We start from the raw sequence: 23,020 nt of genomic DNA on the forward strand, positions 1-23,020 counted from the left end.
GTAGCTTTTGGAACTGCACATGTCTCTATTCTCTTTCTGGACTGAAAAACTTGCGTTTTGAGTCAATTAACAGTGAACATTCTTCCTTCTGCTCTTCCTTTTGCTGTCCAAGAGTTTTCCTTTCCCTTCTGTGTAGCAGGATCCAGAGCAAAACCATTTGCTTTTTTCCCTCAAAGTGAAAACCCCAAACCCTGGGCGCTTTTCCCACCTCTCAGCACGGAGCATCCTCCCTTGCCAGGAACGCTGTACTGCTTGCATTGTCCATACTACTTCATGTCCAGAAACAGCGATGAAGCGCTGGGAGCATGGAGCATGACACAGAAAGTGGCTCTCTGGGGACCCCAAGGGGAAAAAACGAGCAATAGAAAGAAACCAGCTTCATCACTCTGCGATAATCTCAAGATTTTGGGGCTGTTTCAACCCAACAAACCCCAGGATGCTGGGCACCAGACCGTGCAGGTGAGCAATATGCCAAGGTGTGCTGGGTCCAGCCTGCCTCCGGAGCAGCACCACTTATTCAGGTAGCCCTCGGGGGCTACAGAGCAGCCCTTGCTGCTGGGCCAGGGCTATGACAGGTGAGGAATACAAATGCCAACTCCTAAATACTCTTTGGGACTCCTCAGCAGATGCCAGCAGTCAGCAACATAAGGAGGAAATAAACTCACCCAAAGAGAGCAACAGGAGCAATGTACCAGGAGGGTGTTAGACGTGCACATGCAGAGGGGGATCCCAGGAGAGCAAGCCTTGCCTTCGGAACTGGGGGGATTTTCTTATCTTGGAGAAAGGACTAAAACTGAATCCCCAGCCCTTGGAAAACTGCCTGCTGCTGCTCTTCTAGGAGGCTTTCATAGTGCAACATCATCAAAACTGCTCCCAGAAGCCTACAAGACAGGCCTAGAGCAGAAGAAGCCTCAGAGGAGCCCTACGTGCAGTAGCAGTACCTCCCCACAGGGTAGCGGATGGCTGGTATTAGCCTGCAGCATCTCTTCTTCCCAAATTCTTCCAGATTCTTTCTGAAGCTGGCTTGGCAGCCTGTTTCCCGTCAACCCAGAGCCCATTCCTTCCCAGGTAGGAGCTGCTGCCTGCTGGGGCAGCTCAAATGGATGGTACATGGGGGATGAGCACCCAGCTTTGCAGCTCAGCCTCCCTCCTGCTCCCAGCCTCTCCACACCCCAGGGCCAGTGACAGCACTGTTTTCTGCTGGTTCCTGGTGGACCATGACCCTAAAGCAGCTGGAATGCAGGAAAGGGCTCCTCTCAACCCTCATCCCACACACGTCTTTGTGATTTCCCACACAATTACAGAGCTATTGCACTAGATCCTACTTTCTATAGGAAAAGGCTTCCTGGAGGTTGAATCTTGCCAGTTCGATCTCCCAAAGGCTTAGGATCATAGAAGAGTTGCTGGCACTTTGCTTCTCACCAACTTCCCCCCAACTCCATACAAAATCTCATTTTCCAGCTCCAAACCCATTAAAAACAGAAAATCACATTTTATTTGGCATGAAGTGTTGATTTGACACAAAGCCACTGGTATAAAACATAGACCAAGGTATGCAGCTTGGGCAACAAGCCCTATCCAAACTCCTTCATGTCCAGAAACGCTTGATGAAGCCCTGAGAGGAAGTGACAGCTAGAAACCCTGCTGCATTGGTCCCAAGGAACCATTATCACAGTAAAAGAGATGATCCACAGCACATAAAATGTGTTCATTCAATCCACAGGTCTGTTACCAGGAATTTGGCTGTACCACAGGTGAAGTCAGGCTCTCTTAACCTGGCCGCCTCCTGCCTACGGGGCAAATCTGTGCTCCCAAATGCATTGACAGGCTCCCTGACTCTTCAGTAATCTCCTGCTTTCAGCCAGTTTAGAAGAAACAGCACTACAAGGCAGTTGTAACCTTCACTTGGGGTAAATTCTGCTTCTTTCAGCTCTACCACAACCCTGATAACACTGAATCACACTTCAGGTCTTCTTTGGAAAGGAAAACCCAAGTCTGAGTGAAAGATGCAGAGAGCAAACCGATAGGTAACACCTCGGTGGGTGGAGGAGAGCAGATGCACCAAAATTCAATGGTTACTATTGCATTCTGTATATGGAAACAAGGGTCTTTGAATTACAGACAGATGAATGCTGAGCATGGGGCATGACACAGAAAGTGACTCTTAGGAGACCCCAAGGGGAAAAACAAGAAATAGAAAGAAACCTGCTTTTCACCAGGTTGAGGCCTTGCTTCCTTGTTTTGCCACTCAGTAGTTAGTTGCACAGACAAAATCCACACACACATACTGTAGTCAACATCAAACCCTGAGCAGCCTCACAGCACTGAGCAAGGCTTAGGGAGAAGAATGGTTCCTGTTCCCTGAGCTGCAGTGCCAGCAGCAGCGCACCCATCCACCTCCTGCTGACTGCACAGCACCAGGGATGGCAAAGCACAGCAGAAGGCAGTGACTGCTCGTGGCACATCAGGGCATGCAGGCACAGCACCTCTTGGCTCAAATTCCCCGTAGCCATGCAGCATCAGGATGTGCCTTTGTTCTCTTCCACCCCTGTATCTGCAGTCCAGCTGGATACTGGGTGGATGGGGTGAAGCATGCCCAGTCCATCAGCATGGGGAGGCTGCAGTGCGTCTTCCTGCCCTCTCAACCTAAACATCTGGGGACATCTCAGTGTCTGATTTACCTTCTCTTCCCCAAACATACAGCACTGAAAACAAATAACATGGCTCGCTTCCATCTGGGGGCTGGGTTTTGTAGGGCAGGGGCTAGATTTGCTTGTCGGTGTTGTTTTCATTGTCACATTCTAATAACTAAAGAAAAAGACCCCCACACATATGTTAAAAAGTCGCCATCCAAACGGCCATCATTGTTGGGTGTATACGAAGCCAGACACAGTAGGAATCTCATGGTCCTTTTCCTTTTTGGGATCTACAACATGGCTGTATCTTTCTCCTCGGTGACATTCCAGATAGGGCCCCCAGTTTGCAGTGGGCCTGCAGCAGCTTGCAATGCGCTGGAAAGGAAAAACAAGAGGCATTTAATCTCTTACCAGGCTATTGTTAAAGTTCAGTAAAGCTGAAACTCCCGATGTGCCCTGGAGCTACCAACGCAGGGCAAACACACCACCAAGGCATTTTTAAGTAACCCAAATCATAAACCACAGCCTGGGTTGGTAAATTTGCCCAGATGCAAGTACCAGAGGTGTGTTTTGCTATAGAAATCCAGTTTGTGAACACCTCAAGGTGCTGGGGATGTGTTGCTGAAGAAAGCAGAGGCATTCCCCATAACGCCAAGGAAAGCAGGATGTGAAACCATGACAGCTTTTTTGTGCCTTTACCTGACAAAGGTTTCCTTCAGCTTTAACTACTTTTGCAATAGCGACAATGGGGATCCAGATGACACAGAAGATGATCATGCACCAGCCGACAGCAGTTCCCCAGGCTGGGTACACCACTGAGCCATAAGTGGGAGGTGAAAATGTGACCAAAGACCAGACCAAAATTGCCTATTAAAAACAAAAGCCAAAAAAGATTAAGAAAGAAAAGCAGATTTGCAGCTAACTTGAACTTGCACCTTATTCCCAAGTTGTTAAAGATTAATAACTACAAATTCTGCAATTCCCTCTTGCCTTGCCTGTGCCAGAATGGCTGTGCAGGTCTGGTGTTGTAGTCAAGAAACATAAGACTAAAGGAGGGACTGAAAGGCAGCAATGATATGCACACTAACACTTCAAGCACGTCTATATTTAAACAGAACTTGATCTCTGTGTTCTGTTGAAATCTGATGTTGTAGGATATCGCTATTACTGGGTAAGCCCAGTGCCTTTCTCTGTATGCTTTGTATGTTCCCATGTTCCACCTGTTTTACAGGAATATGGGATAGAATCCAAGATTAAACATTGGCAAATATCGCTGCAGAAACAAGATACTTGTTAGCAGCATTTTCTAAAGTGTAATCTGGGCAGATTAAAGGTTATGTGCTGGACATGACTTGTCACTGCTCCTGGATTTGGGATGTTAATAAACTCTCTCACACGAACGTAATCCAACCGTCTACACTCACAATCAGGAGTAATGAAAAACTGAGAAGGTGACAGGACATAAGAAACCTCAGTTAGATGGGGGAGAGCTGGATATCCAAAGAGCAAGCCCAAGCTAGGGAACTGTCCTGCAAATGGGATTTACTTCAAAAGGGGAAAAAAAAAATAAAAATCCATGTTTTCCAAACATTCCTCAGTCTGAAATCTAGATAATCCAGCTGCTAAAATGGACAACCTGGTGCTCGCTCTGTGTTACTGCTCAGGAGCATAGACCCAGCTCACTAGCAACTGATCTGAGGGTCCAGCCTCTCCTGGAGAGCACCCAAGGAGGAGGGGAACATATCAGAAAGCATGCATAGCACACAGTTTGCTTCAGTGGCGCAGCCATACCCCATCTCCATACACAGGGCCTGGGCGTTCAGCCTCGAGTCTTCACATGGAAACCTCCCCAACACCAAGAGATTAAGTTGTGTCACTCTAACATATCCAGTCATCTCCACTCACCATTAACAGCACAGGAGTGACAAAAAACCAGCACATTCTCCACCACATCCAAAACCAACGGCTCTTCTTTCCAATCATCATTTCAATGTCTTCAATGAACCTGTTTCCTCCTGTTGGAAGACAATGGTAGGGTGCTCTGTAAAGCAGGTGTGGCGACTCCAAAGTGATAAAAGAAAGGCAATGATCAAGGACAGTTTCTCCAGTTCCATGGTAACAGTGGAATTATAAATGCTTTATTGTGGTAATTAATGTTTTATGTGCACTGTGCCTCATATTGCATAGTCAAATCAGGGATACTCAATGCAAATAACTTACCGTAAATGTAAATGATGCCTATTATCTCCAGGACGGCTGCGATAAGGATTCCCCATCCAGCACAGAAGTGATCTATGAGGTTAACCCAGTAAATCCCTGCCTGTAAAACAAACAATAAGGAAGTGAAAATTTGAGTGGTAACGTCTTTATGAAGATAAAATAAGTTGCGCTGTTCAAGCCAGGTTAACTCATCCCCAGCCTGAGTGTCATTCCCAGTTCTCCATGTTAAGCACACATTTGGGAATGGGATTTTCATTGAATCACAGAATTGTTTGGGGGGGGGGGGGGGGGTTGATTAAATATCTCTTTGTAAAGCTGAAAAGCACATCTGACAAAATACTGCAGATCTGTATACACATAACAAGATGTATAAATATATTTTTTTTTTATATATATATATATATATATATATATGGAGTTTTACACACCAGGATGCAATAGCAGGATCACAGAGCAGGAAACGAGCCATTTCACACTCTTGTGTACCAAGTCCTTTGAAAGCTTCACTGCCATCATGTTTCATAACTTCCATGCTTTGCTTGACCACACAACTGTCTGCTCACCACAATTACCTTCTTCACATTCTCAGCTTAATTACATACATAAATCTGCATTTCTAGATGGAGTAATTGCAATGAACCTTTATATCCTTTAAAGTAATCGCCTCAAGAACTTTTACACAATATACTTCAAATTCCTTTTATGTATGTATGTATACACACGCAGGAGAAGTAACCATACAACCTACAGATGCTTGTGAGCTAATAGGGGATTTTTATTACATGAATAGGCCATTTCTCAATCCTGTCCTGTTTGGTAGTCAGTTCTGAACAAAAAGATCCCATCAGCATCTATTAGCAGTACCCACAGCACTGCAAACACACGGTATGCACATGCTTGAGATGACATAAATAATCCCCTGAACTGAGGAGGAATAAATCAGGGTGATGGTTCACAGGCTCTGTACAGGCCTTCTATTTAAAAGCACATCTCAGTTCAATAATCACAGAAAACCTCAGGTTCTTCAAGCTTCCTTCTGGGAATTTCTTATTGGCACGTCCAGGCACGCTGGCAGAATTCAAGATCTCAGATCAATCCATGCAAACAGAAACAGTTGGAAAGGATACTTTGACTTGAGCTCATCACTTGCAGCAGCACTAAACCCATTGCCAGAAAAGAATGTAACGTCTTACCTGACTAACACAGATCAGACCGAGGAGGAAGAGCAATATGCACACACCCAGGGTTATAGGCAGTCTTAACTTCTTCATCACTTGGGGATATATATCTTGTACGGTGGTTGTCAGTGTTTCTGCAAAGGAAGAAGTGGGGGCTTTGAGCAGAATGGTTAAGAAAGGTGGCGGTAATTTGCAAAGCCACGGCTCATTTAAAACCCCACTCACCTATGGTGGCAAACTGAGAGTCAAGGCCCAAGAGCAGGAGCATGAAGAAAAACAAGAAGGACCACAGCGGAGAAACAGGTAGTTTGGAGAGAGCCTCTGGGTAGGCTACAAATGCCAGGTCAAATCCTGGAAGGCAGTGGAAGGAAGGGGGTTATTGCCATGCCTTGACCAGAGCAAGTCCCCCCACCGGCAGCGTGATGATCAGCCTACCCGAGTCCACGACCTCCGAGACGGGCCTCTCGGACACGAACGCCATGTGCCCCAGGATGGAGAATATCGCAAACCCAGCGAAGACGCTGGTGACACAGTTGGTCACACAAACTAAAATAGCATCCGAGTAGCAGTTGTTGTGGAACTTATTGTATGAAGACAGAGCGACCAGCCCACCCCAGGCCACGGACAGGGAGTAGAATATCTGGGTGGCTGCATCTTTCCAAACCTGCCAGAAATAAGAACATGGGAGTTACTGCACAACTTATGGTACGCGTCATAAGCTTTTAAGTCTGTCTCTGTTGAAGTTCCAAGGTTTTGTTTGGGGTTTGTTTTTCCTGCATTTAGCCTGAATATCTAATTCCATTTCATATGCATTTTAGAGGAGGTGAGCTATAGCACGCTGGTGACCTTGCAGTTTCCAGCACAAACAATAAAACAATATCTTCTATTATCTCTGAAGGCCACATCCTTTACAGAAGGGATTCAATTAGGGGCTGTAGTGATAGGACATGGGGTAATGGGTTCAAACTTAAACAGCGGAAGTTTAGATTGGATATAAGGAAGAAGTTCTTTACTGTAAGGGTGGTGAGGCACTGGAATGGGTTGCCCAGGGAAGTTGTGAATGCTCCATCCCTGGCAGGGTTCAAGGCCAGGTTGGACAGAGCCTTGGGTGACATGGTTTAGTGTGAGGTGTCCCTGCCCATGGCAGGGGGGTTGGAACGGGATGATCTTAAGGTCCTTTCCAACCGTAACTAATCTGTGATTCTATGATTCACAGATGTGGGATGTCAAGATAAGAATCTTGTCACAGTGCCAACATATAAGGAAAACCAGGACACGGTTGCAGAAGTGGAAACTTCCATGTGTTCTCCCACTTGTGTTCCTCACACCATGACCCAGGCAAACGACATCTGCCTCTGCTGCAGATGAAACCCCAGCATGACCCCCAAGAGCTGCTCAGAGGCAATACCATGGCTGTGGTCACTGTCTGGCATGGCAGGCAGAGGGCAGAAGGCAGCAGCTGTTTAGATTGAGAGTAGCTACAGCAGGGGTTTGGACTTCCAATAGAGCTGCCTTGTGATTCTGCCCCTCTGCTGCTCTCTGGGGAGAACCCCCTGCAGCCCTGATCCAGCTCTGGAGCAGCAGCACAAGAGGGACGTGGAGCTGCTGGAGCAAGGCCAGAGGAGGCCATGGAGAGGCTGCGAGGGCTGGAGCAGCTCTGCTCTGGAGCCAGGCTGAGAGAGCTGGGCTGGGGCAGCCTGGAGAAGAGAAGGCTCCTGAAGGGGAGACCTGAGAGCAGCTCCAGTGCCCGAAGGGGCTGCAGGAAACCTGGAGAGGGGCTTGGGACAAGGGATGGAGGGACAGGCCAAGGGGAATGGCTTTAACCTGCCCGAGGGGAGACTGAGCTGAGCTCTTAGGCAGAAGCTCTTCCCTGTGAGGGTGCTGAGGCGCTGGCACAGAGTGCCCAGAGAAGCTGTGGCTGCCCCATCCCTGGCAGTGTTCAAGGGCAGGTTGGACACAGGGGCTTGGAGCAAGCTGCTCTAGTGGAAGGGGTCCCTGCCCGTGGCAGGGGTTGGGGCTGGAGGAGCTTTAAGGTCCCTTCCAACACAAACCAGGCTGGGGTTCTGTGATTCTACGATTTTAGAAACCCCCTCCTTCAGAGGGGCTGCTGAAAGCACAGAACCCGCTGCAGATACAAAGTGCAGAGCGGCTCACGGAGAAGAGCCTGACCGGATAAAAACCCAAGTTGCTCTGTAGGTGACAAGCCTGCAGAAGCACAGGAGCGTGTCTGCTTCCCGAGCTGTCACCACCTCTCACCTCTGCCTCCATCAGCTTGGTGATGTTGGACTGCCTCCCAATGTAGTATTCGATGCCATCCAAAGCGCCCTCCAGGGTGGCACCTCGCACCAGCAAGATGAGCAGGATGACGTATGGGAAGAGTGCAGTGAAGTACACAACCTGCAGGGACACCCACCAGATGTGAGGGACACACAGAGCGCTGTGCGGGGAGAATGGCCAGGCTTTAGCTAAGGTCTGCTGGCCCAACTCAAAACCAGGTGACCAGGGAAGTGAACACATGCCAGCCACTGAAGCATCTGGATGAGCCAGTTCTGGAGCAGCATTCCAGCAGGAAGCACAAGGCCCGAGCCACATACCCACTTCTCAGATAGCACTTGACCAGCTCCTCAGATGTGTTTTCTGACATGATTTACTGGCCTGGACTTAACCACCCCAGAGTCCTCTTGCCGGGCTTCTAGCAAACACTAACTGAAAGCTGGTTCAGATTGGGTGGCCAGCGTGGAATTATCTCCTGCAAGCAACGTTCAACAGTCCAACGTTCCTCAGCCTCAGCGTTACACAGCCAGGTGATTGACCCGGGGCTGCTGGTTACACCAAGCCGTAGCGTTACACCACCATACGGTGGGGGCCATTCCTGAAGACCTCCTCCATATTTGCCTGGAATAGTCAATTCTCGCCGCTTTTCATCCTTGCCTTGTTCCTGCCCAGCTGGATTCTTCTCAGTCTTAGCTTGCTCCTCAGAGGCTTACCTTCGTGCCAGAGGAGAGGTGACAACAGGAAGAGCCAATTGCCAGGAACCCAAAGAATGCGAGTTGAAGAGGAGCCACGCAGCAGAGCTGTGGCTGGGAAAGCAGAGATGCTCCACCCTGAAGGCTGACAGCTCCAGAGAGAAAGCAGAACAGGAGGAGACATCAGGCTGAGCAAAGGAAGACAGACAGTGAGGACCCGTGGAAATCCACAATGGCTGAAGGAATATAAAGAAAACCAAAACCAGCAACAATGAGAAAAACAGTGCAGAGAGGGTGACCGAAAGAATGAAGGCAAGAGGATGAAGATGCACAGAATGAAGCAGCACAGAGTAAGCAAGCAGCACAGGGAGGAAGGAACTAAACCAGGAAAGGGGCTGCACGAAAGAAAGAATGAAGCTCAGCCTGCCTGAGGTCTGGAGAGGAGCTGGCCTAGCCCAAGGGAAACTCCAGACAGCCGTGCTCCAGCACGTGGAAACAGAGGCTCAGCAGAGCCAGAGTCTGAACACCAGCACCTATGGACCTGGTTCCTAAAAGCAGCTCGAGATCTGGAGTCCAAACAACATTTCCCAACCCGGCAGGAGCCCGCACACCCATGTGTGCTCGCAGGATGTGACCTGCATCTCAACCAGTCTGGAGGTGCAAGTAATTGCCGGGTGTTCCCAGGGTGTGTGTGCGTGTGCCGTCACGGGCACAGGTCCATCAGGGACTGCCAAAACCCAGCTGGAACCACCTGCGTGACACAAGATCCCCACACACACGGCGGCTCTGGTGGAGCTGGGCCCCATGGATTAAGTAATTGCTGTGTAATCAGCACCTTACTCGTATTTTATGTACCAGTTACAAAGCCAAGGAGCAGAAAGAAGGTCTGATGCTGAGCCCAGCAAAGGGGAGGGGGTTTGGGCTGAGTCCTGCCTTTGTGCTGACCATCCCTGAGTCCAACTGGCATTGAAGGGCAGGATTCCAGCACCTAAAGGGTGCCTACAAGAAACCTGGAGAGGGGCATTTTACAAAGGAATGTGGTGACAGAGCAAAGGGGAATGGCTTTAAACTAAGAGGGGAGATTAGATCTGAGGCAGTTCTTCCCTAAGGAAGTTGGAGCTGGATGAGCTTTAAGGTCCATTCCAACACAAACCAGGCTGGGATTCTATGATCAGTCTGCTACTTGCTCTTCCTAACTTACCTTACCAGAAGATTTTATTCCCTTAAACAACGCAGCTCCAACAATCATCCAAGACAGGAGGAGGCAGAGGGCCAGGTACCACACGATGTTACCGGTCTCGTCCAACCCACTCGAGCGCTGAAGAGCCACTTTACTGCAAGCACAAAGCACTGCCATGAGAAGAGGGTGACAGCAGCACTCACTCCTCTTCAGCTACTGCCTGAAGGAAGAGTTTCTAATGATATTACAAGAGCCTGCAGCTGCTTCCAGTTAGAACTGCATGGTTGGCATTGAAACACAAGTGAAATCCAAACTAGGTGATACTTTGAAGGAAGATGGAGGTTGATAGTTAGCATTAATAACACTGCTTCTCAGTCGTTGAACAATATATTTCCTCTTCAGAGTATTTCCTCTGAAGGACAACAAGAGTAATATCTAGTATAGGTGTGTATGTAATGCTCATATATGCCCCATCACTGGCAGTGTTCAAGGCCAGGTTGGACACAGGGGCTTGGAGCAAGCTGCTCCAGTGGAAGGGGTCCCTGCCCATGGCAGGGGGTTGGAGCTGGGTGAGCGTTAAGGTCCTTTCCAACCCAAACCAGGCTGGGATTCTGTGAAAACCTGAATATTTAACTGCATTTTCCCTCCCTTTTTAAAAATCTACCAGCCCTCAGCTCTCCGTACATCTCGCATCAGGCCTCCCTCAGCTCTTTTATGTTAGCCATGACATTCTGATGGCAAGAGAAGAGCCTGTAAGAAGAATCAGTTTGCAGGAACCTAGGGAATATGAGGCAAATTGAAAGTAAAGAGATGGCAATTTCACAGCAGGCCCACATCCAGAATAAGGTGAATACATTTTGCACAGTAACTCCTAAATAAAGAAATATATGTTATAGAATGCTAAGCAGTCCCTCCCAGCACTCCAGAGAGGAGGGCTTCATTAAGCTGGAGTATTTTCAGTTTGCTACAGGTTCATATGCTTTCTTTTAAGGGCCCAGGCTCATCAATTCAATTTAAAGTTTAAGTAGCATCTTTAGCAGCTTCTTTAACACCTTTACTTACTTCCAGTATTGCTCACTGGGGAATTGCACTGGTTTGTAGTTCATGGTGCCATTAATACAGGTGAGGTTGTTGCTTGTGATGAACGAGTAGTTGGCATGAATGATATTTCCATCAAAGGTTGCGTTGCAGTCACTTACTGAAAGGAAGCAAGCACAAGGGATCACTGACACAGCGATGACTGTTAGAAATTCACTGTTACAGCACTTACAGAATTTGAGCTAGCATCACCTTTTGGTTATATCAAGCATCTCACGTCCACTTTATGAATCCTATGAATCTTAGGAGAGATGCTCAGATATATGGCTAAAGAGACTTACAATTACCTTAACATCTGGCAACACATTCCCAGCTATTAATTATCTCACCTGCTTCACCTTTGCCTTAAACTGGTTCCGAGATGGGAAATGTTGAGATAACAAGTGTTTGGCCACAGATCTGCTGCCAAACAACAAGAACAATAGCAAGGAGGTATGCTCTTAAGAGTTAATAAAGTGTGAAACCAGTGCCCCACTGGTGCTCAGGATTAGCATAGCCGCAGGGTAGGTGAGGGGCAATGAAACAATGCTGGTGCTCTCCAGGAAGGTACGTGCTTTACCGTGAAGCCTGCTGAAATGGGAATGCAGTATTTCCAGGGACTGCATGTGCTACAAGAAACCTTAGATTTCCAAAGGGAAAAAGGATCTAACGAGGTGTTTTTTTCAGCCCAGCTCTTTGTATATTCCCAAAGCACCCAGAACTGGCGGCAGGGAGGCAGATAAGCATCACTCCCATGTGTTCAGATGTAAAATTCCAGAAGGATTTTTCAAGCCATGGGGAGCTGTCTTGCGCCTGCAATTTCTCCCAGAAAACAGTGCAGAGTACAAGTATCCAAGATAGTAATATTAAGGTCTATCAGTAATATTAATTAATATATGATAACAAGTAATGTTAAGTATGGTACCTAATCGTGTTTTGCTGCAGAACTCATCTGCCCAGGAGAAGCAGTCTGACCACGGCAACACTTTTTGAAAGGAGGCAAATAAGTAGTAGAGTGCATAAGCAATGATCACGTTGTAGTAGATCGCCACGAATGTGGAGATGATGACCATGGTGATGCCCACTCCTAGGAAAGAGACACACACAAAGTCTTCATACCCAAGACTTGGGGTGGAAATATCAAGAAAAAAAGAATGGCCTCCACTTGACTTTTAAAGGACTGTTTGGGAAGAAGCTGAGCTTAGTTTTGTTTGGGTTTTAAATCGTGTTTAACAGCAACCAAACTGGAAAGGATTTGGATGCAGAGCTTGAATCAGGACCACAGAAAAACTGGACTAGTTGCTTAGTCCAAGCAGCTTCCTCCCGGTTCAACTGGACTACTTGGTAAAATGAAACTACACTAGGGCTGGCCAAGCCATTTTAAAGATCTCACAGTAATGAATGGGTTTGCCAGTAAATGAGAAGCAATATAGAAGAGTAAATCTGTGCTGATAATGCTGCTTTCTTCCTTTGTTAAAATGAACTTTGCTCTGTGAGTTTGAGAAAGTCTGCCAAGCTGTCACTCATCCTATAGACTATATTTAAGGCTTGCATCTTCACAGACACATAAAAGATTTCCAATGTCTATAGGATTTGTCTTGAAGTTAAATACAGTGCTCTCATGAAAGGTTGCTTGTGCTGCAGAACAGAGACTGAAAAGGATAAATGTTCAGGCCACCCCACAGGCTGTGATCCCTTTGTTTTCTGCAGAAGGTGGAAAGTAAAAATTCTTATTACATCAGGAAAACTTCCTTGTTCCTACATTAAAACCTTTTGTAGATACAGCTCAAACAAGACCAATTGCACAGTCCATTACACCCATCAGTACAGGGCCTGGATGGACAGGAGTGAGTGAAGCACATTGTGGCTTGTCTCCAAACACATACATCTCCCTAGGAAATTCCAGCCCTCAGAGACAGGCAAACTAGCACTGCACAGTGCAACTCTTATCACAAGAGGCATCTCACCTTATGAACCAGTCTAGCCTATTTTATCACACCAGCAGATGCCTCCCAGGCAATGAGTTGGGTGAATACATGCCCAGCATTGCATAAAGCAATCGGACCCAAGTGCCTGTGCCGGCAGCTGGGTACAGAGTTAGTCCACCCAACACGGTGCTGCCTTGCAAGCTACACAGGATGGGATGTATGAAGAAACAGCAATAAAATGAACCTCTAAAAATGATTTTCAATCTGTTGCACTTGGTGCCTTGTGTTTAACTGAGGTTTTCCCTCTCCCAGCAAACAGGGTGCTTTCCTCCTGCCTAGGCACATGCAATTCAGGTGGAGTGCTGCATAACACCAGGAGAATCACTGATAAAACACCCTATGATCGACACCCTTTGGGGGAAAAGCTTTAATCCCCACCTCCTTATTAACTGAATAAGTAAGATCAGAGAAACACAGAATGGTGAGGACTGGAAGATCTACCTGGGAACACAGACTCATGGAATAGCTTGGGTTGGGAGGGAGCTTCAAAGCTCATCTGGTCCAACCCCCTGCATAAAACTGACCTTGTGACATTGGGAATATTCTCTGCAAGGAAACTGGCTTCTCATAATTAGTAACTTTGTGAAGAAATCATTAATTCCTATCTGTTCATTACTCGAATAAAAAGATCTAAAGAAAACATAAGAATACCAACCTTGAAACAGGGGTAGTATTCTCCAGATGGAAATTGGCCCCAGGCTGGCAAACTGCCCAAGGGAACATTCCATGAAAAATAAGGGCAAACCAGCTAAGGCCAACATCAGGGTGTATGGGATGAGAAAAGCACCTGAGGGAAGAGGGGGGGGGAACACAAACACACAGGGAAAATGATGAATTTTTCAGTATTTACCCCAATTCCACCACATTTTATATCCCACTTTGCCCCCGCTTCAAATATCCCACTGTGGGCTCTTTTCTCTTTGCAGAATGGAGAGGTTTGTTTCTAACTCCCATTTTCTATCAGATTAAACAGTACCTGTGATGAAGAGACACAGATCACCAGAACCAGTGATTTACAAGGGATGGCTTCTCTGACAGAACCAAAAGGATTTCACACCAGCCATCAAAGTCAGACTGCTGTCATACAAGCAGGAGCACTGCTCAGCTGCAGACCCCACCGGATCCCAGAGTATCTTCCAGCTTTCCATTTAAAAAGGAACAGAACCATTCCTTCCTGGGCTTTGCTGCGATTTGCAACTGCCCTGTTCAAGGAGCTATTGGACATCAAAGCATGAAGATTATTGTCTATGGTTGGCTGACTCCTGTGCCAAACAGGATCCCAGCATGGCTTTTGTTCACGTCCATTTTAAAGTGTACATTAACCTCATATCAATGAGAGCCCTGTTCTGCCAGAGGGACTTTGTGTGCACGTCTTTGTGTGTGCACAGAAGACGGGGCAAGTGAGAGCACAGGTTTCCTAAGCACAACCTGATATCCCCACAGAAACCTGTGCTTTTCACTGAGCTTAAATCAATCGAGGACCCAGTTGTGGGGGGAACTGCAAGTGCCCGCTGTCATGTAAGGCAGCAAATAGCCCCACAGAATTAACTGGGTTACTCCTCAGGTTTCAAAATGAGGATGGAGCAGTTGTCTCTATCAGTTGTGGGGCACAGAGCAGGATACGAGCAGCAGTACAAATATGCTTTACATGCAAATCTTTCTGCTCCAGCAGAGAAGTGCAAGGGCCAATGTCACAGCTTAGTTTGGTTTCATGATTTCCTTTAGCAAATGGTAAGTAATGCAGCTTCTGCACCAAGAATGCCTCTGGGTGTTATACATGCTGTGCTGCGCTTATAGTCCAGGATTTGACTTCCAGTGCCTGTTAGGCAGAGAAAATAAGCACATACAAGTAAATCCTCTGCAGTTACTTGGTGTTTACGCTGTCTTTAATCACCAGTGGTTGCTTGGCAAGTAGACAAAGCTCTGGAATAGCAGCCAGGGAAGCCAGTGCCTTCATTTGGCTTTGCCACTAGCCCATTGTGTAAGCAGGTAGAGGCTTTCTGTGCCTCACACTTCCCGAGTATCTGATGAGGTAATTATTGAGCTTGGATAATTACTCCAGCTCAGCTTGTTTGCCTGGCAAAACAAAGGTGCAGGGGGGATTCTATTGCTCTCTATAAACATATCAGGGAGGTAAGCACAGGGGAGGGAGAACAGCTAGTTAGGTAAGTAGAGGATATTGGCACATTGACAAAAAGATGCATTTGGTCCTGAGTAAATCAGAAGCATTCTGGAATTTGCAGGTGGAAGCTTGCAATTAAAACAATTAAAATTAAATCATAGAATAGTTGGAAGGGACCTTCAAAGCTCAGCTAGTCCAAACCCCTGCAATGAGCAGGGATGTTCTTCAACTACATCAGGTTGTGCAGAACCACTATTTCTCTCCTCAGCTGGTACCAAAAAAGCAGAGATGCCTCCAAGTCCTCTTCCCATTCCTATCAGCAGGTACTATGCCAGTTCTGAGGGTGATGCTCACATCCAGCTGTGACAGGACATGCCCAGACTCAGAGCCCTGCTCTCTCTTGAGGACAGCAAGATGCGCCCACCCAACACAGCCATTCCACACTGGTACCTCCGCCGTTCTGGTAGGTGAGGTAGGGAAACCTCCAGACGTTGCCCAGGCCCACAGCGTAGCCCACCATGGAGAGCAGGTAGTCGCCTTTGTTGGACCAGTTGCCACGCTCCAGGTTCTCATCACTGTCACCAATGTGGGCATCTTTCTCATTGGACAAACTGAAGTTCTTGGAAGAGAAGGAGAGGGAAGGCTCAGGATCACCCCAAAGGCAAGCAGCATAGTCATATCCTCATTCCTCTGTCCACAGCAGCACCTTGGCATCACCGGGTGGGCTGCCTGTCCACCTCATCCCTAGCAGGACAGCATGGACCTGGGTGAGAGGGTCCCACCAGAGAGCCCAAACAACCTCTATGGCCAGTTTTGCTCTGCTCCTACTGTAGTCCCCTGTGCCCTCAGCTCCTGGGCACAGTACATCCAAGAGATACCCTGCCCAGATGGTCACACCAGGGCATACTTGTGTACCTGCTCTAAAACACCCTCCCTGGGTGCTCATCCCTCTCAGTGCTCCCATTTCCTGTGTGGATCTCCCTTGGCCCACACAACTCCATGTCACCATACCTCACCTCCCCAGTGTTCCAAGGTACCCGCACCCTGGTGACTGAGTGGTACTTGGGCATCTCCATGCCCACCCTGCCCAGATGCACCCGCACGGGTGCATCTGGGCAGGGTGGGCATGGAGATGCCCAAGCAGATACATCCCTGAGAGCACCCAACCCCATCCCCATCCTCCTCACCTTCTTCTTCCCGCAGGAGAGGAATCCCGGCAGGCTGAGCATCCCCATGGCCGCGCCTCCGGAGCCGCTCCGCTCTGCCCGCACCGCCCGCAGCTCTGCCCTATTTAACAGCCGGTTCCTTCCCTCCTGCCCGCCCTCATCGGGAAACCTCGGGTCTGGGCTGCCCCGCAGCCACGTCCCGCCCCGCTTACCCTGCTCCACTTCCTCGGGAACACCCCTGACCACTTCCCATCCTCACCGCCCCTTGCCCTGCTCATCTCAACCCGGGACCACTTCCCCTGCTCCTCAGCCCCAGCACAGGGCAAGGGAGGGGGAGACATCCCCCCCCCCCCCCCCCCTTGCAGCCCTGATCCAGCTCTGGGGCAGCAGCACAAGAGGGACGTGGAGCTGCTGGAGCGAGGCCAGAGGAGGCCATGGAGGTGCTGCGAGGGCTGGAGCAGCTCTGCTCTGGAGCCTTAGAGCAGCTCCAGTGCCTAAAGGGGCTGCAGCAAAGCTGGAGAGGGGCTTGGGACAAGGGCCTGTAGGGACAGGCCAAGGGGAATGGCTTTAACCTGTCAGAGGGGAGACTGAGATGAGCTCTTAGGCAGAAGCTCTTCCCTGTGAGGGTGCTGAGGCGCTGGCACAGGGTGCCCAGAGAAGCTGTGGCTGCCCCATCCCTGGCAGTGTTCAAGGCCAGGTTGGACACAGGGGCTTGGAGCAAGCTGCTCTAGTGGAAGGGGTCCCTGCCCGTGGCAGGGGTTGGGGCTGGAGGAGCTTTAAGGTGCCTTCCAACCCAAACCAGTTTGGGATTCTGTGATTATTCCCCCTCTGCCAGCACCTATCCATACCCTTGTCTTCTCCCTACAGAGCTGCTGACTCCCCATCACACACAGACCCCACCACGCGCTGCCTGAAAAGCTGACCCACTACAGCCCTTCTCCGCACAGAACCACTGTCCTCCTGCCTCACCTACCCTCAGTCCCCCAGACCCTGCTCAGGGCTCCTTCTCCATGCTTCCATACCTTCCTTTCATTCCTTCTTAACCTGCTCCGTGCTGGAGTCGAGGTTCAGGAGATGCCCGGAAGCAAAGGGCACCAAGGGGTTAAGCAGTATGGAAATTTCAGCTTCTCAACACACCTTTCACATCCAGCCGGGCACAGAAGGGCAGGTCATAAAAGCAAAGCCACTGCCGGAGGAGGAATTTAACAAGCAATGACTGAAGGACCTTTTCTGAAGCATTCCCCTGCTTCACCCACCAAAATGACCTTCCCCAGGCAACCCCTCAGGACATGCAGGGGGACGCAAAGGATGCTTCAAGTACAGGCACAAGGGGACACTGCTTCACCAGCTCCTTAACTGCCCTCCTCCATTTCTACCTGCTATTTCCATGGCTCTTTCGATGCACACTGTGACACTCTGTGTCCTCAGTGGGACTCTGTGCTGGGTAAAGCGCTGCCCAGCATGACTCGATCCAGCTGGGACTGAGGTGCCCCAGGAGTGAGCAGCGCATGGGACAGCACCTGAAAGGTGGGAAGGCGACATCAGGCTGTGTTTTATCACCCTGTGCAGCAGGTTCTCTTGCTGAGCTCCACTGCAGGAGCTGCAAGGGGGGCAGCACACTCTGTCTTCGGAACAAGAACCAAGGGCAAGTGCAGTGCTCCGGCAGGACACAGGCTTTGGGGAGAGGAAACAAGAACTCGAGGGAAGGCTCCACAGGCTCCCTGCGAACCTGGATCCAAGTGGCCAAAGCACGGTGCCAGATGCAGCCCTTGAGGCTGGTTCTGCCCCCCACACCAAGGGCACACCGAGACCCCAGCCAATATTCCTCCAGAGCCCCCCTGAACGGTCCATAAAGTAAATGAGCCTTTTTGACCATCCTGATCTCAGTGAGGTGTTGGAGATGAAATGAGGGAGCACGGTTCTGGGTTGGATCCTGGCTGATTTCGGTACCTGTGGGTCACCGTGTCCCCAGGAGGAAACAGAACTGCTCTGTAAACAGTGCTGGGCCTGACAAAAGCTCTTCCAAGCTCATGATTCAGAACTCGTTATCAGCTTGTTTAGAAATGAGACGAGATGAAAAACAACCTGTTAGCCACAGCCTCTCCCTCCTTATTAGGATTAAGTGCATGTTGTAACGTTGTGGAGTCACTGGCTGTGGCATTCTCTCTCTCTAACTGAGGATGACTAAAAGTAGAACTAAGCGGAGGCAGCACTCCTGGGATGCCTCCTGTTTCTGACCATGGGAAAGTTGCATTTCTAACGCGTTTTCCTGGGTTTAAAGAGGGAGAATGAAAATCACAGCACAGTCAGAATTCCCCGGGGTGATCAGTGGAGAGAGGAGCACCCTTAAGGAGAGAATCGCCTGGAGCAGGGCTTGGTTTTGCCTCTGGGTTAGCTACACAGCTGAATAACAGCACAGCAGCTCGATTTGCATTCGCTAGGGGCTGAGCCCATCACGTTCATCCCTGAAGGCTGGTTCCTCACAGCCGGAATGGCCACCCATCACTGCCCACCCTGTGAGCCTGTTACTGCTGGAATGCCTCTGCTAAACACACAGAGATAACGACCAGCAAACCAAAGCCAGCTTGGCTCTCCCATAGATGAGATATCCCATCTCCTGACCAGCGCCATAACAGCTATCCAAGAGCTGTTAACCTTTTCTCTTTGGAAAGCACCCCTGGATTACTGTGAGTTCCACTAACTGAACACTCTTAATCCAATGGAGGGGGGAAATACATGAACATTAATGATAACCTTAACATGCTGACAACACAGCAAACAATCCTACCATATCCTAGGAGCAGTGAGATACCCATGTTTGCCTTTTGGTTGCACCAGTGCCATTATCAGGTGCTGGGTATTGCCCTTAGCTAACACAAACGCAGCTATGGCGATGAAACAGACGGGTTTGGTTGTGCTAATTTAAGCATACAATGAGTAAATTCCCTTTCTTCATCTGGATCTTCTGCCACAGCAGTGCTTACAAAAGCAACACCTGGCACACACGTCCAAAACTGACCCAGCAGCACAGGCGGGGCTCCTGTACCTCTCCCATTCCCAACCAGCAGGAGCTAAAGACCTGCCAGAGGGGAGACCGAGATGAGCTCTTAGGCAGAAGCTCTTCCCTGGGAGGGTGCTGAGGCGCTGGCACAGGGTGCCCAGAGAAGCTGTGGCTGCCCCATCCCTGGCAGTGTTCAAGGCCAGGTTGGACACAGGGGCTTGGAGCAAGCTGCTCTAGTGGAAGGGGTCCCTGCCCGTGGCAGGGGTTGGAGCTGGAGGAGCTTTAAGGTCCCTTCAACCCAAACCAGTGATTCTATGGTTCTATGAACAAGCACAAATCCTGGGAAAAAAACCAGCCATGAATCTAAACCCAAGTTTTCTGCCACCCAGGGAAGATGTGCCAATGGTACACTGGTCTCTACATTAGCTGATGCCATTGCTTTTGAGCCTTAATTGAAAACAACCTGAGAAGAGGCTCAGGATGCTCCAAACACAGTCAACTTTGCTCTGAGTGACTGAAACACTGTAAACGCAAAGCCCCAGGTGTTTATCATGGAAGTATCATAACAACAGGTACAACTAATAAAAGGGAAGAGATAAAGAACAGGAGAGCCAAAACTTGGGAGCGTGCGATTATCACTACTTGATGATTGAGGAGCACAGAGGTGTCAGGGTGTAATGATTCGCCTGTTGGGAAACCTCTCAGAGGTGTGGCCAGTAGAAACTAAGGACTCATTTTTAATTGAGTAAAATCAAGCCTAGGAATGAGTGCAATTCTAATTTTCCAATGTGCTGAACTGAGCTCATCAATCCCAGTATCAAAAGGCAATATCTCTGGAGTTCAGCAAAGCCAGGAGGGGCAGGAAGGGGTCATTCTGTTCTATGGGGTTGGGTTTGTGGGGATTTGCTTGGGTTTGTGGGGATTTTTCTTCTAGTTACACACAAAGAGCTTTTCACAGGAGATAAAGGAAATGCATGTTCTTGAGAAGCTTCTGCCTAACAGTAAGGCTTTGAAATACAGGCATGTCTATATATGTGACCATGCAGCAGAAATGAGACCTTTCAGCTCAGCCCACTTTTCCTTTAGGTAATTCTGCATTCTAACAGACAGTCCTGCTATGTGATCCCTAAAACAAAATCATCCCTGGGCTTGAGCTCCTGCACAACAGGATAAAAGCCAGGCTGTTAGCTGCTCCTGACATTCAGGGAGGGGAATACCTCCATAAACCCTTTCCTTTGTGTAATACCTGTTCCTGCATGTTAGCAATTACTCTCAGAAATAGCCCATCCAAAGGGATTTCTCACGTAAGCAAAAGCAACCCCATATGCAGTAATAATTCCCTCAAAGCACCTGCTACAAGAACACAATTCTAAGTCTAAAAGGAAAAAGCAGGATTCAGACATGAATATCCACCGCAATACAGTACTTCTCCATGCCCTCAGGCAAACAGTGTTACAGGGACACTGGAACAACAATTAGCTCATTGTACATGCTCAGAATTTAATAAAACACCACCAAACCATCCAAAAATACAAACGACAGAGGTGCTATTATTATTCCTACTACTGGAATAGTATAATAAATACTATTGGAGCAAGCTGCTCTAGTGGAAGGTGTCCCTGCCCATGGCTGGGGGTTGGAACTGGGTGAGCTTTGAAGTCCCTTCCAACTCAAAGAATTCTATGATGATTCCATGATTCTGCTATCGAGTTCTTCCACTGCTCTTTCCATCACTAGGCTTAAAAGGGCTTTATAACAGAAACTGGTCCTTCCCCAAAGGGAAGAGCAGAGGTGGGGTTGCTCAACTGTCGTATGCAGCATCTCTTTAGCAAAAAACCACATGAACTGCAGTGGACCCCATGAATCCCAGAAGCCACCATTTCCCTTATCCTCACCACAGGACCTTCTCTCCTTTATAATGCAGGCAGTGCATTTCTATTCCCCTCCACCAGAGAGGAGAGCTCACCACCCCCCAGGCAATCTCTAACTGGTTAGGAAAACCTTTAACCAGAAACACCATCCATTAACACCCACAATGCACACCTTGGTTGCCACAAACCTGGACTCCTCTAGGCCCTGGGGCTCCCTCCCTCCCTCTGGTTCATCATCCCCCTCCAGCACCTCCACTTCTCCAGCAGCATCAGGAACAGCCATACCTGGCCCCAGAAGCTGAGTGAAAGGGATATGAAGGGATATCCCATCACTTGACCATGCCTTTAGTAAGGTGGCATTGGTAACACATGGTTGGAGGTTCATCCTCTTCACACACCCCCAAAGCACCTGCCCCAGCATCCAAATTGGTGCCATTCTCTGAGGAAACGCTGATTTTAATCAAGCCATTCCCAGCTGTCATCACTGAGGAGCCTCAGGGTGTTCCAGGCTGCCTGACTCCCCAGGGCTCCCAGTGCTTCAATGTTAGGGCCAGGCAGCATCCAAGCGTGAGCCTTCGAGGATTATTACAGTTTTGGATTACAGTTCCACCTAATTGCCACTCTGGGCTGGTAATTCATTTTGGGGAAGGGCCAAAGTCTCCGTCAGACTTCAAGGAGTCTCGGTACAGAAAGGGAAGTGACTGAGTATGGTCCTAACGTGAGGTCTCAGTGCAGGTGTGCATCTGAAAGGAACGTCTCAGAAGACCCTTTGCTGTTGGTTATGCAGAGCAAAAACTCATCTTTCCTGGCAGCTCAATGCATTTATGCCTCATTTAATCATTTTAATGCCCATGATTTATGGGCGTTAAGGGCTGCAGAGTGAACAGTTTTTCTCCCTCTATGTCCAGCATCACTGCACAATGAACAGAGAAAGCTGCTTTGTTTTTACTTCAGCCTTAAGAAGAGATTGAAAGATGAAGTTCTGCTACAAAACATCTCCTATTCCTAATTCTGGGGAGAAGCCTACAAGGATGCTGTTGCCTTCTGCTCTGCAGAACTGCTTAAAGTATTGGTATACCCATTGTGAACAACCTGCTTCCACTGCTGCTCTGGGGTGTAAAGAATGCCTACTGCAGCAAATGTCTTACTGTAGAGGACGAAAAAATACACTCCACTTTCCTCAGAGCTGAAGGGGTTTAGTTTTCTTTATAACATGATGACTTTTACACTGTTATTTCTTTTTATTCCCAAAGAACCTGCGTTTCCCTTTGCTGGCTTTAATGATCAAGTGTAAAAAAAGTATTATAAAGGCACATCTTTTGCCTTCAAGACGGGGCAGGTACGGCTGTCGGGTGACACACAGCCAGGTACTCATGGATTGTGAAGCTTTGCAAACTTTGCATAATCTTGGTATGGCAATCCTGTAATGTCCCATATTCCTCATTACAAACCTCTCCTTGACTGGCAAGTAAGTTTGCACAGGAGTGCAGGAATGCAAAGGAAGAAACTGTACTGACGTCCTTCCCATGCGATGAGGCAAGAGACAGGAACCCGCACTTACGCACTGGCAGAGAACACCAGGACACATCACAGCAGCAGTGACTGCTGAGAAAAG

General features: G+C 48.6%; 1 protein-coding gene across 1 annotated transcript; it reads right to left on the minus strand.

The window, feature by feature from the left end:
* Window positions 1-1,469: 1,469 nt before the first annotated feature.
* SLC6A14 (solute carrier family 6 member 14) lies at window positions 1,470-16,686 on the minus strand. Its single transcript, XM_061446254.1, has 14 exons — window positions 16,555-16,686; window positions 15,818-15,986; window positions 13,901-14,032; window positions 12,183-12,344; window positions 11,243-11,378; window positions 10,202-10,334; window positions 8,291-8,431; window positions 6,470-6,698; window positions 6,260-6,385; window positions 6,050-6,168; window positions 4,857-4,956; window positions 4,542-4,651; window positions 3,336-3,503; window positions 1,470-3,011 (listed from the first exon to the last, which is right to left on the minus strand). Exons 1-14 carry the CDS (start codon window positions 16,600-16,602, stop codon window positions 2,862-2,864), a joined length of 1,923 nt encoding a protein of 640 aa, XP_061302238.1. The 5' UTR covers window positions 16,603-16,686; the 3' UTR covers window positions 1,470-2,861.
* Between the last annotated feature and the right edge of the window lie 6,334 nt (window positions 16,687-23,020).

This window comes from Pezoporus flaviventris, unplaced genomic scaffold, assembly GCF_033815535.1.
Source record: "Pezoporus flaviventris isolate CSIRO_AGI_PZ_B2104156 unplaced genomic scaffold, CSIRO_AGI_Pfla_v1 ptg000005l, whole genome shotgun sequence".
NCBI lineage: Eukaryota > Metazoa > Chordata > Aves > Psittaciformes > Psittacidae > Pezoporus > Pezoporus flaviventris.